At 36.4% G+C, this 13,981-nt stretch overlaps 1 protein-coding gene across 1 annotated transcript in view; it reads left to right on the top strand.

The window, feature by feature from the left end:
• LRRC28 (leucine rich repeat containing 28) overlaps positions 1 to 13,981 on the top strand; it is a 132,950-nt gene that overhangs the window by 100,615 nt on the left and 18,354 nt on the right. Inside the window, exon 6 of the mRNA XM_012643669.1 lies at positions 4,854 to 4,956. Within this exon, the coding sequence (XP_012499123.1) occupies positions 4,854 to 4,956 (103 nt within the window). The remainder of the gene's footprint in view (positions 1 to 4,853; positions 4,957 to 13,981) is intronic.

Below are 13,981 nucleotides of genomic sequence, written 5' to 3'. Positions count from 1 at the left end.
CCGTCATGGCAAACTCTTTTATAAAATAAATTGTATTGTGTATATTTGAGGTTTACAATACAATGTTATGGGATACAAATAAATAATAAAATGGTTACTGTAGAGATGCAGATTAACATGTCTATAATCTCACATAGTTACATTTTTGTGATAAGAGAAGCTAAAATCTATTTAACAAAAATCCCTAATACAATACAATTTTATTAACTTTAGTCCTCATGTTGTACATTAGATCTCTAAACTCATTCATTCTACATGTCTGCGTTTTGCATCCTTTGACCTGCACCTCCTTATTACCACCCTCAGCCCCCGCCCATGGTAACCACTGTTTCTTTCTCTAGCTCTATGTATTTGAACCATTTCTTTTTTTAAAAAATTCCATATATAAGTGAGATCATGCAATATTTTTCTTTCTGTATCCCGATTATCTCACTTAGCATAACGTCCTCTCAGTCCATCCATGTTGTGGCAAATGGCAGGATCTCCCTCTTTTTTAAGGCTTAATATATACCACATTTTCTTTATCCATGCATCTGTCGATAAGCATTTAGGTTGTTCCCATATCTTGGTTATGGTGAATAATGCTGCAGTGAACATGGGAGTGCAGATATCTTTACAAGGTAGTGATTGTATTTCCTTTGGGTATACACCCAGAAGAGGGATTGCTGAGTCATATGGTAGTTAGTTCTATTTCTGATTTCTTTGGGAACCTCCATACTGTTTTCCGTAATGGCTGTACCAATCAACATTCCCACCAACAGTGTACTAGGGTTCCCTTTTCTCTACACCCTCGCCAACATTTGTTATCTCGTGTCTTTTTTTTTTTTTCCCTTGTCTTTTTAATAATAGCCATCCTTAGGGGTATGAGGTGATGTCTCATAGTGGTTTTAATTTGTATTTCCTTTATGATTAGTGAGGTTGAGCACCTTTCATATACCTGTTGGCCATTTTTATAACTTTTTTGGAGAAATGTCTGTTTAGGTTCTTTGCCCATATTTTTTTTTTTTTAGAGGCAGAGTCTTGCTCTGTCACCCATGATGGAGTTCAGTGGTGCGATCGTGGCTCACCTCAGCCTTGAACTCCTGAGCTCAAGCGATCCTTCTGCCTCAGCCTCCCAAAGTGCTGGGATCATACGCATGAGCCACTGTGCCTGGTTTCTTTGCCCATTTTTTAATCTAGTAATTCATTTTTCTGCTATTGAGTTGTAACTATCCTTTATAAATTTTGGATGTTAACTTTTATCGGTTATGCAGTTTGCAATTATCTTTTCTTAGTCTGTAGGTTGCCTTTTCATTTTATTGATTGTTTTCTTTGCTGTGCAGAAGCTTTTTAGTTTGACGTAGTCTCATTTATTTATTTTTCTTTTTTCGTAGCCTGAGCTTTTGGTGCAATATACAAAAAAACATTGCCAAGGCTAATGTTGATGAGCTTTTCTCCTGTGTTCCCTTCTAGGATTTTATGGTTTCAGATCTTACATTTAAGTTTTTTATCAATTTTTAGTTGATTTTTGTGTATGGTGTGAGATTTTGATTCTTTTGTGTGTGGAAATCCAGTTTTCCCAGCACCAATTATTGAAGAGACTTTTCCTTCCCCAGTGTGTCTTCTTGGTACCCTTATTTAAAATTAGTTGATCATATATGTGTAGATTTATTTCTGGCCTCTCTATTCTGTTCCATTGGTCTGTGTTTCTTTTTTTATGCCAGTATCATACTGTTTTGAATACTATAGCTTTGTAATATAATTTTAAATCTGTAAGTGAGATGCATCTAGCTTTGTTTTTCTTGCTGAGTATTGCTTTGGCTATTTGGCGGGGCGGAGGGGGTTGTGGTTCCATATGAATTTTAGAATTCTTTTTCCTATTTCTGTGAAGAATGCCGTTGGAATTTTGATAAGGATTGCATTAAATCTGTATATTGCTTTGGATAATATGGACATTTTAGCAATATTAACTCTTTCTATCCATGAGCACAGGATATCTTTCCATTTGTGTCTTCACGATTCATTTCTTTCATCAGTGTTTTATAGTTTTCAGTGTACTGATCTTTTACTTCCTTGATTAAATTTGTCCCTAGGTATTTTAATTTTTTTATGCCACCATAAATGGAATTATTTTCTTGATTTTTTTTTCTCTGCTAGGTTATTTGTGTATAGAAATGCTACTGATTTTTGTGTGTTGATGTTGTACCTTGCAACTTTACTGAATTCGTTTATTAGTTCTAATAGTTGTGAAATCTTTGGGGTTTTTTCTCTTTTATTTTTTACATGTTTGCAGCTTGATTTAACAACACAGTTATTCTCTTCTGGAATCTATATAGTTTATGATTTTTTTCTCTGCTATATTTTTTTTTCTTTTTGGTGTACTGGAATAAAGATGGACTAAAAGTTCATAAATGATGCCGAAATAGCTGGATCACCATTTGGAAAAAAAGAAATTATTTGCTGTGCTTTTTACTCCACATGTATAATAAGAACAGACTTCAGATGAATTAGGAATCTAAATGTAAAAAAGAAGAAAAGTGAAACCATACAAACACTAGAAGAAAACATGGGTAAATTCTGCTTAACCTTGGGTGTCACAGGAAGAGGTTTTCTACCTATGACTGAAAATCTAGAGCAAAAAAAAAAAAATTGATAAATTCGACTCATAAATACTTTTAAAATTTTTCGCATGACAAAATACGGCATCAGCAAACTGAGGGAAAAACATTTGTAACGTACACCACAGATACGGAGCTAATGTCCCTAATATATAAAAGACTATTAAAAAATGAGGGACAAAATATCAAAAACCTGATAGAAAAATGGGAAAAAGACTTGAACAGACAACTCACAAAAAATATATGTAAAACTGTTCAAATTCATAATATTAGAAAAATGCAAATTAAAAAACTGCTGAAATACCATTTTCCACCTGTAAGAATGGCAAAATTTAAAAGATATGACATGTTTTGCTTCCCGTGGGGAAGCAGGTGCTCTCATACATTGCTGTTGGGGACGTAAATTGCCATAACCCTCTGAGGGAAGTTTTGGTTCTGTTTTGTAACTGGGCAGGATTACTGTAACAGGACCAGCAGAGAGAAGGAGGTGATGTCATCCCTCCCTACCCTGCCCCACAGGAACCCGTCCTCACCTCAGCCTTGTGTTACCCTCCTCCCGCTTCCTGTGACAAATTGTCCAGAATCCATGTGAGAACCACGAGGCTTTACACCAGCCTCTCTAATAACAGTGACCATATTGCGTTACAGTTTTCATTTTTCCTGTCTGTGTTCACATCTATTAATGCCGTATTCATATCTATATCGCCAAGGCCTAGAATAGTGCCTAAAAGATCCTTAGTGGGTAAATGTGTTTTCTTTTGAACTGTAAATGAATCTAAGAATCTCCTAATTTTTAGCTGTCTGGGCCTGTTTCCTATTTTCATAAGCAGAGCCCTAGAAAACCTTTCAAAGATTATGTTCTTGCTTTAGGGAGCAGACGGTTAGCAAGACTGCTGAGTGTGCCTCTATGACAATAAAGACAAATAGCCCTACTAGGTGAGTGCTAGGAGTGGAAAGGAGAGCTGGTTGGACGCTCCTGAGCACGTGGGGAGGGATGACTTGGACACTGGGAAGTGTCCCTGCTGCCTACACTGGCTGGAAATCTCTCTCCGAACTTTGAGCCTTACTTCCTCACTTAATCCTCTTCCAGTCTTTGCTGCCCCCATTGCCCTGATACCTCTGGGAAATATCTGAGTTCTGCCTCTTTCTGGCATTCCTGTTCCTGTTATAGACCCTTCTTTTTGGGCCCCCGTTCCAACCCCTGCTCACTGGCCCACAGGTCTTATCCATCCCCCTTCACACCTCACTAGGGACTGGGATTTGGGTTCTGCTTCACTTCCTCCTCACCCTGCAGCCATGGGCAGTTCTGTCCCACACCTGATTCCTCCTTGCCCTCCCTCACCTACCACCTGTCTTTCTGACCAGGGGAGGGGAGACACAGGAAATCTTGATATGGATTGTTAAAGAAAAAATTATTCAATGACACTATTAAAGCATTTTAAGGAAGACTTTATTTGAAACCATCACCACAGGTAAGGGGACCGCTGCAACAGGGTCTTGCAGTCGGGGAGAGAGTGGGCCAACTCTGAATATAGCATGAGCAGTGGGAATTTATAGCCAAGGAACAGGGTGGGGCGTCGGTGGATGGAAAATTACTAAGCGGTAACATCAGGAGTAAGGCAGGATTCTGGATAAAGTGACCTAACAGAATTCTTGTGGAAGACAAGGTGAGCAGACCTGGGGGATGGTAGAGGGTGAGTAACCCAATCAGATATCCAGAGAGGGATTCTTGCTAAACTGACTTAGCAGGCTTCTTTGCTAAAATTGGATTTTACAAGGAAGTTCACAGATGGACCTAGGAGAATGTTTAGGAACCTGACTAAAGTTTGCAAGCAAAGAGTCTTTGTAAAGGGGCAGAACTAGACTCATTTAGGCTGACCCATCAATTCACTTTGTATAACATTTTCTGTGGAGAAAAATGAAAATAAATGACCTACTGCAAACTTTATTTTTAAATTGAAATTGTCTATAAAACATCATAGAATTTTTATGCAGGAAGGAAATTTAATAATATTCTAGTCCCAGTTATCTCATTTTACAGTTTAAGAAACCAAGGTCTAAGTTGGTTAAGTAATTTTTCTATAGTCATACTTTCTAATACAGAATCTAATGCTGCAGCTGACATAATTTCACACTCACAGTTAAACCTACAACATTTTTTCTTTGAATATTTTTAATATTATGAATTAAATTTTATATTTTACATTATAATTGTGCCTATTTATAGGAATTATAGCACTTTTCTTTCTAACCCAGATTTAGGTCGATCTCGAGAACTACAATATGTGTACGTGGATAACAACATTCACCTGAAAGGCTTGCCATCTTATCTGTACAATAAAGTCATCGGGTGCAGTGGGTAAGGCTGATTTCACATTTTGAACTCAAAAACTAATGAACTACTTTTGATGATTCTACTCAATTTTGTCGTTGGCCTTAATATGCTAAAACAAATATCCTTAGAAACTAAGAATATTGGACAAGCAATTTAGAATATTGCCCATTGAGTTCACTCAGTTTTTTATTTTCCAGTCTAGAGAAAAATAATAAATCCACATGCACCTTTTTTTTTTTGCAATGGAAATAAACAGCTTTATTTTTCCCCAGCTTTGTTGAGGTATAATTGACAAATAAAATGGTATACATTTACAGTGTACAATGTGATGATTTGATATATGTATACGTTGCCACAGGTACTGTCATAAACCGAATGGTGTGAGTCACAGAAAGTGGAGGAATCGGCATTAATTTAAAAGGATTTCTTTCTCTAAACTCCATTGCAGTGACAGTTTTACTACAGGAACAGCCCTAGTACCTAGGGTTTACCAATAGAACTCAACATATGAGATAGACTTTGAAAATAAGTCATGATTCTATTAACCAAAACAGTTATTTCAGTTAATGGGCTTTTAGTTTTAGAGCAGCAATAATTTTTCCTTCTTTGTCAGGCTTTTGGAAAGATGGCTTCAGCTTCTCCTTCTACAGCACTGGGACAGAACCACTGTAAAGTGTTTCCCAGAGTGGTCTGGGATTAAGATGGACCACTCGACTACCAGGACCTGCTTTTGACTGGCTTACTTTCCCCACTTAAGCAGTCAGAGAAACACTTTTGAGGCTACCTAACCAGCATGTTTGACTGTCCCCTTCTAATCCCTAACATCCTACAATAACCTGGCCCATACTATATGTAGTTCTGGAAAGAAGAGGGATGACAATAAGCTTGTGCATAGAGGATAGAGGACAGCCACTCCCCTGCTGTGACATCATGACTCCAGGGGATGGGCAGTGAGCTGTGATTGCCCCAGAGAGGGCAGTCCTAGGATTGATGTCTTCCCTTAGGAATAGTTGTACAGTTGTTACCTTGGGAAAGCCCTAGATGAATTCAGTGCCTGTATAGGCCGATGAAATCCAAATCAAGAGATGTATTCCAGAACTTTCTGTGAAGCAGACTAGGTTAGTTTTTAGCTCAGTGATTTTTCTGCAGCTGATTATGTCACAGTTGTGATATTACATAGTCATTAATCCTAAGGAGTTATTAAAGGATTTTAATATAGCCTAATTCTTCCAAGTGGTGAGTAAAATGCCCTGAATCACCACAATGCATGGAGTGATGCAAGCAAGCTCCAAAGCTGAAGGCACTTTCTCCACACCAGAACCTTCGGGGACTGCACCGAAATGTGATCCAAGTCTCTTATCACAATTAAGGAATAACTTTTATTTAAGATAAAGAGCCTTCTACTTGGATGTTTAGATGTTGATGTTATTGACTACCAGAAAGTGCTATTTGTGCTTTCTGCTATTTAAGTAGAAAGATATTTTTTAATCTTTGAGTTGGTCTCTGGTAACAATGGTAGTGAATTTTATGAGAGTTCCAAATCTTTAAAAAAATAAATAGTGGGGGAAAATATACAAATTATTAGCTAATATTCTACACTTTTATTATTATTAAAGTCTTCCTTTGTTAGTAATAAATAAATAAAATTATTAATAGGATAGTATTAAACAACCAGTTTTATAATGTTAGTATTGGGGGTATAAGCAGTTCCACTTACAAATGAATTATGATCCAAAAGGCATTTTTAGTCTGTTGGTTTAACTCAAAACTCAGAATGCATTTTTACAGAAACAGTTCTGGTCATTACATTCCTGAGCCAGCTCATTAAAAGGTTATTTAACTTATTTTGCACCTGAAAAGTTATACAATATTTCTGTGGCAAATGTGTTTAGAATGTTAATAGATGATAACTGCTAAAGCCACGACAACAGAATTAACTGCTAAAGCCACGACAACAGAATTAAGGAGCGTTTTTTTCTGTTCCTTTTTTCTGTTGAATATGTGTAGAAGGACTCCCTAATTCCAAGTCCAGTGGTGGTGCTTACTGCCCTAGCCTAGGGAATGGGAGGGGAGATGGGGTAGACCAACATTCTGAGGAATGTCAAACAGAAAGGGCATAAAAGTGTATTTGAGGCCTAGAAATTATTCTTTTTCATTCTGAACAAAGATCTTGGTTCAGTTGTTCATTCAATGAGCATTTATTGAGCGACTACTCTGTTGGGTCACTGTGCTAAATAATGGCTATATACAGTGATGAGCAAAACAGTGAAGTGCCTGTCCTCATGGACCTTCTAATTTAGCCCAGGGAGTGAAATGAACACTAAATAGTTGAACAACTTGGTGTTAATTCTCTTTAAGGAAACTGAGACTCAAAGGCTCAGTTGGTTCTTTACTGCTGTCACATGTTGCATCTAGCCCAGATGTAGACCCAGAATATTAGAACACAGTAGCTTCAGCTGTCCTGTAGTATCTTTGAAACAATTTAGTACCATTTTCAGATTAAGAGTCTAAGAGAATTAGAGCAACAACAGAGCAGATGATATACAAATGATGGAAATGTAAAGCATGCAGCTGTATTTTATGACCTAGCCTCAAAGCCACACGTCATTTCTGTTATATCTCACTGATTACATGGGTGAATCCTATTCATGGAGGGAGGGGACAACACAGGGATTGGGTACTAGGAGGAGAATCACTGGGAACCCCCAGAGAGACGCTATCACAGCTGCATTGCATCTATACTCCGCCAGACTCCTGGAAAAATGTGATCTTTATTTTCTCTGGAGTTTTTTGTTGTTGTTGTTGTTAGTACAGGAGTAAATGTCTCCACTTCTACATTGTACCCAGAAAGAGAAGTCCATCCTTTGTTAGAATTTTAGAGTGGTAATTGGCATATTTGCTTACTGAGGAGAACTTCATGATAAAAGTGATCCTATAGGAGGATTATTTTTCCAGTTATTTGATTATATGAGAAAAAGAAAACCAAGCCATTGCTTTTTATTATGTAAATAATGAGCAATTATAGGTGGATTTGTGTGCAGATTGGTTAAATGACCTTCTAAAGGTTAGCTAACATAACCACTCAAGGTAACAGAGTTGTTTGTATGAGAAATGCATTCTGAGTTCTGAGTTAAACTAGTAGAGTAAAAATACTCCATGTTTATTTGGGGGTGGGAGGGCTGCCTATACATCAAAAACAACCAATGTTGAATACCTGAACCACACCTCCAAGGGTCAGGCCCAAAGCTATATGGCTATAGTTGAAAGTACTAAAGTGAGATTTGAGCTGCCACTCAAGAGACAGAGGTTGAAGTTTGACTCCCACAAAGTTAATTGCTTGCTAAAACAAAAATGTTAACGCTCCTTTTAAGTGTTAGAGGAATATAATAGAATCCATAGTCTCTACAATGTAACTTTCACAATGTCCAGTAGACATTCAAAAATTACATGACATCAGAAAAATGAGACCCATTCTAAAGAGAACAGGTGATCAGCAGAGACCAACATGAGGTGACCTAAAATGTTCAAATGACAGATGAGGATTTTAAAGTAACTGTTATAACTATTCTCAGTGAAACAAAGAAAAATAGGTTTGTAATGAATGAAAAGACCAGAAAAATAGAAACTGTAAAAAAAAAAATCTGGGGTGTGGGGTGGGGAATTCTAGAATTGAAAATACAATGTCTGAAATAAAAAATTAGCTTGCTGGGCTTCATAGCAGAATGGGTATAACAGAGGAAAAAAATCAGTGAACTTGGAGGTAGATCAGTAGAAATGATCCAATCTGAGGAACACATAGGAAAGAATATTAAAAACAAGAATGAACACAGCATGAGAGACCTTCCAGATAATATAAAAAAGCCCAATGTATGTATATTTGGCATCCCAGAAGGAGAATAAAGAGAGAATGGGTAACAACAACAAAAATGTTTGAAGAAATAATGTTCAAAAACTTCCCAAATTTGATGAAAAACATTTTCAAGAAGCTCAGTGAACGCTAAGCAGTATAAATACAAAGAAAACCATTCCTAAGCAAAGCTGCTCAAAACCAAAGATAAAAAGAAAATTTTGAAAGCAACCAGAGGAAAAAGACACTTTACATACAAAGAAACAATTCAAAAGACTGTTAACTTCTCATCAGAAAATCCGAAGGCCAGAAAAGAATGGAAAAACATTTTTAAGGTGCTAGAGAAATAAGTCAACTCAAAATTATATAAACACATTAACAGATAGAACAAAACTTAGCCTTGAGTAGCTTTGCCAACATGACAGTTGGACTCTTTATCCAGACCGTCCATTCTTTTCAGCTTGTGCAGTTTCTTTCCATCTCCATTTCATTCTCTCCTTTCCTTTTCTTCTTTAAGCTGAAGAAAAACTTTTTCTAAAAAGAAAGAGGGTAAATCTGTAGCAGTTCCCACAGTAATGGGCATGTGGATGACCCAGTGTACTTTCTGAAGGATAAAAGATAGTTAGATTTGGGTGTTTCAGGCAAGGGAATTTAAATCTTTTAACACATTTGTTAGGTAGAATTGTAAATGGGAAAATGCATATGAATTAATTTGCTGAATTATATATATGTTTTGGTACGTATATGTGGCAAAATCTCAGTGGCAAGATGATGTCACTATTCATTTGGCCTATTTTGGGCTAAATATTGAATGTCAGCTGTGAAAGCATTGATTTGAAAGGAAATTCCCAATAATTGTTATAAATTAGCTACATTACTAAGCCAAAGGTACTAATATTTGTAACAGATTTCAATTCATTTAAATAACTCACTTGAGTGTTCAGTGTACAAATATTTTTGTAACTACCTCAGCATTTAATCTAAAATAATAAAAACTATTGTTATAAATCAAAGATACCAAGGTTTAATAATTGCCAGCTAATAATTCTTTCATTTCATTGTGAACTGAAGCAAATCATGGGGCTTCCATCCTCTTTTACTAACAACTCATTCATTATTACTCTTGTTTTAGATGAGTGACACTCACTTTTTAAAGCAGGTACCTTTTCAGCCTGCCTTCCCACTTGCCGTTCTCTTCCATGCACCCCACCCTCTAGCCGGTGGGGACTGTTGTTTAACCATGAGCCCTGTGTGTCCACAGAGGTGCATCCCTGTTCATATTGTTCCCTTTCCCTGGAATATCATCCTCTAATCTTTGTTTGTAACAATAGGTAATACTAAAAAGAAAGCATGGCTGTAAACATTGCTTAACATTTCCTGTGTACCAGGCAGTCTGCTCATTGATTTATCTGCATTATTGCACAAAATTCTCCTGGCAACCCTGTGTTATTACCCCCATCTTAGAAATGAAGAAACCAAAATTCAGAGAGATTAAGTACATTGTCCAAGGTCACAAAGTGAGGTGGTGGTAGAGTTATCATTCATTGTCTGTACTCTTAACCTCTATGCCTGTACGCTGCCTCCCTCTTCTCCTTTGTCTGGAATCATCACTGTGTGTATGTTTGGGCTTTTCTGTCAGCCCCTTGAGAGCAGAGACAGTGGGCATTTAGTCTCTGATGCAACTCAGTTGGTCATGGAACAGCTGAAATGTTCCTAACTTGTGTGAATTTTTCACTTGCAGCCTGCTTTCTACATAGCTGCAACTCCTTATGCACAGAAGACATTTAATAAATGTATGTCAAAATGCATTTAATTAGCTTCTTATATCCAGTGGTGGAGAATAGGAACTTCTGCTAAAAGAATGCTAAAAGGGAAATTAAACTTTGTGTAAAATGAGGATCCACTTACTTGTTAATGTGAGCCTTTTCAATTGTTTAATCAGACGCCTGTTTTTTTTAATTATTAGAGACAAGAAAAGCATTAGGAAAAATCTGGCTTTCCGTTTATTTTAATTTTTTTTCTTTTTTTTTTTTTTAATTCAGTCCCCATAGGGACCGTCAAAAATTGCCAACGCTGACTATTGCAAGTCATCCTGGTGGGGTATTGGGAAAAGTTTTCAATTAGCAGTAATCACACCTTGGATAAACCTCATTGGCTACGATACTGCCACTGCGCAAAGCTGGCTTTCTATTTTCTAAACTTTTATTTGTTATTCTATATTGTTAAATTCTTTGGTTAGTGTCCACGTAGAGTTCATCCATAATTGGGTTAAGAAGCAGCAGCTTTTATGGCAATAATAGTGTGAAGTAAATTCGTAAATGACTTACTTGCTTTTCAAACTACATTATCATAGTTTCATGGTTTTGCCCAGGGTTCTCATACTATAGTGTGAGTATAAGGTTTGGAAACAGATAATATTATTTTACCATGTGTATTAGTCAGGGTTCAGCTCACTTGATTGCTAGAGTTAGCATGTCCAAAATCTATAGGCAGACCAGCATGTTTGAGCCCTAGGGAAGACTTGATGTTTCAGCTTAAGTTCAAAGGCAGCCTGCAGACAGAATTCTCTCTTCTTGGAGGATTTCAGTCTTTGCTCTTTTAAGGTCTTCAACTTATTGGATGAAGCCCACCCACATTTTGGAGGGTAATCTGCTTTAGTCAGTCTACTGACTTAAATGTTAATCTAAAAAAATACCTTCATAGTGACATCTAAACTAGTGTTTGATCAAATATCTGGGCACTGTGGCCTTGCCAAGTTGACATAAAAATAACATTTGCAAAAATTCTATTTAACAGATGACTATTATTTTCCTAAATAATTGTTTCCTTAAATATGGCCTTCCTATTGGATAACCACATACAGATATTTGTAATGTCTTCTCTAACATATCTCCTCATCCCAAGACTTATGGACTCCCAAGAGCTCCCAAAAGTTTCCAAGTTTCTGAGTAACTTCTTTTTCACACTCCTTAAATTCTAGAGAGAATAACTGCTTTCTGCTGTTATTACTTCTATAGCCATTTTAGTAATTAACAGCCTTTTTTTTCCTGGTTAACACTTTTTACAATTTTCCCTGTTGAAATTACTGGTGTGGTTTCTGTCTCCTGGCTGGACTCTGATTGATACAGTATAACCTTCTGGCAGTTTTCTAGGAGTTTGCAGTTGCTAGCAATTACTAATCCATTTTCATGGATTGAGATGATTCAAAATGAGGCTTCAGTCCCTGAGATGGCTTCTCTCTACTTTCAATTCCTACTTACTCCAAGGGGGTAAATCCCTTTTTGTTAGGGAGATTTATCAGTCTTCCACCTTGATGGGCTTTGAACACCAATATTGTCCCTCTAGCTCCATTAGGCTGTCAAATGCTGCTCAGCTTCCAGCCTTTTCAGTAATTGACAAACCCTCAGAAAAGAAGCAACCCCAAATGCCGATTTATCCCTTGGGTGTCTGTCTCTTCCTGGATCTTGCCTCCATAATTTTTCCAGAATGCCGAGTCAGTAGAACACATATTTTATCCAGCTTTTTATGTTGTCCTCAGCTGGTTACTATTACCTGGTTTGCTATCACAAGAAGTGGAACTTCCTTTATAAATCTTTTAATCTCATATCTGTTGACTTAGTCCTTTTTTGTCCTAATGTTGTATATTTTTAGTTTCTCTCATTTCTTTAATCAGGACATGCCAGGTGCATTTGAATTTTTTTTATTTCAAAGAACCAGCTTTCAGTTTTATTTACCCTTTCTTGTCTTTGTTTCCTTTTTATCAATTTAATCTCTTACCTTTTGAGATTTCCTACTTTTATTTTCTATTTATTTTGCTTTGCTGTTCCTTGTGTTTTTCAAAAAGAGCTTTGCTGATATGTAACTGACATACAGTACAATAAATTGCACGTATATTAAGTATAAAATTTGGTCAGTTTGTACATGTGTATACACCTTTGAAACCATCACTGCAATTAAAATAATAAACACATCCATCACCCCCATAGTTTCTTTGCTCCTTGGTAATCCTTCCTTCCTGCCCCTCATCCCATCCAGGTAACCACTCATCTATATTCTGCCCCTGTAGTTTAGTTTTCATTTTATAGAGTTTTATATGAATGGAGTCAAACAGTATATACACTTTTTTGGTCTGGCTTCTTTCCCTCAGCATAATGGATATTTATCAATGGCGTAGTGGGTATCAATAGTTCATTTCTTTTTATTGCTAAGTAGTATTCCATTATATAAAGATGCCACAGATTGTCTCCACTTACTTGTTAATGGACATGTGTTGGTTCTAGTTTTTGGCTTTATTGCAAATAAAGCTGCAGTGAACATATGTGGACAGTCTTTTAATAGACCTAAACTTTCATTTCCTTGGATGAAATACAATAAGGAAATACAACATGGGTAGAGTGGCTGGATCATACAGTAGGTATGTGTTTAATTTTTCTAAGGAGCTGCCAAACTTTCCGAAAATAACTGTACTATTTTATATCCCCACTGGCAATATCAGTTACCTGTCTTACCAAAATTAACATATAAATCAGTGTTAATTCTAATTCAGATCCTTAGAAGGTTTTGGGGAGATCTAGGTAAAATAATTGTAAAGTTAAATAGAATAGTAACTGAGAATTGCAAGAAAAATTTTGAACAAGAATAGTTATGGCAGACTTAGATGATAGAAGCTTCTATAAAGCTATTGTAATCAAAATAATGTAGCATTGACATAGGATTAAACACATACATCACTGAATCAGATCAAAGACTCCAGAAACTAATGCAAGGGTATATGGGAACTTAATATAATAAAGAGACCATTTCAGTTCAGAGATGAATTAAATAGTTTTATTTAATAATGCTACCAGTATTATTTGCCCATTTGGAAGAAAAAAGTTGAATCCTGTTTTGTATCATATACCAAGAAAGACAGACAAAACATCTACATGTAAAAATAATACAATAAGCATACTAGAAGAAACTTTAGGATAATATATGCACAGTCTTCAAATTAGGGTAACCCTTTTAAGAAAATCAGAAAATACAGATGCCATGAAGCAAATAAATGGATAGATTTTACATCAGAAAAGAATGACTGCTTAATGGCAAAAGGCACTGTATGCAAAGTTAAAAGGCAAAAATATTTTTGGGTTTCCTGCAGCCTGGTCCTTCTGCCCCACAGAAGCCACATTTTAAAAAAAAAGAAAAAAAAGGAAAAATAAT

The sequence above is a fragment of the Propithecus coquereli genome, unplaced genomic scaffold (genome assembly GCF_000956105.1).
Source record: "Propithecus coquereli isolate 6110/MARCELLA unplaced genomic scaffold, Pcoq_1.0 Scaffold20, whole genome shotgun sequence".
Classification (NCBI taxonomy): Eukaryota; Metazoa; Chordata; class Mammalia; order Primates; family Indriidae; genus Propithecus; species Propithecus coquereli.
Note: the sequence above shows the minus strand (reverse complement) of the source record. Positions and strands in the feature narration are given on the sequence as shown.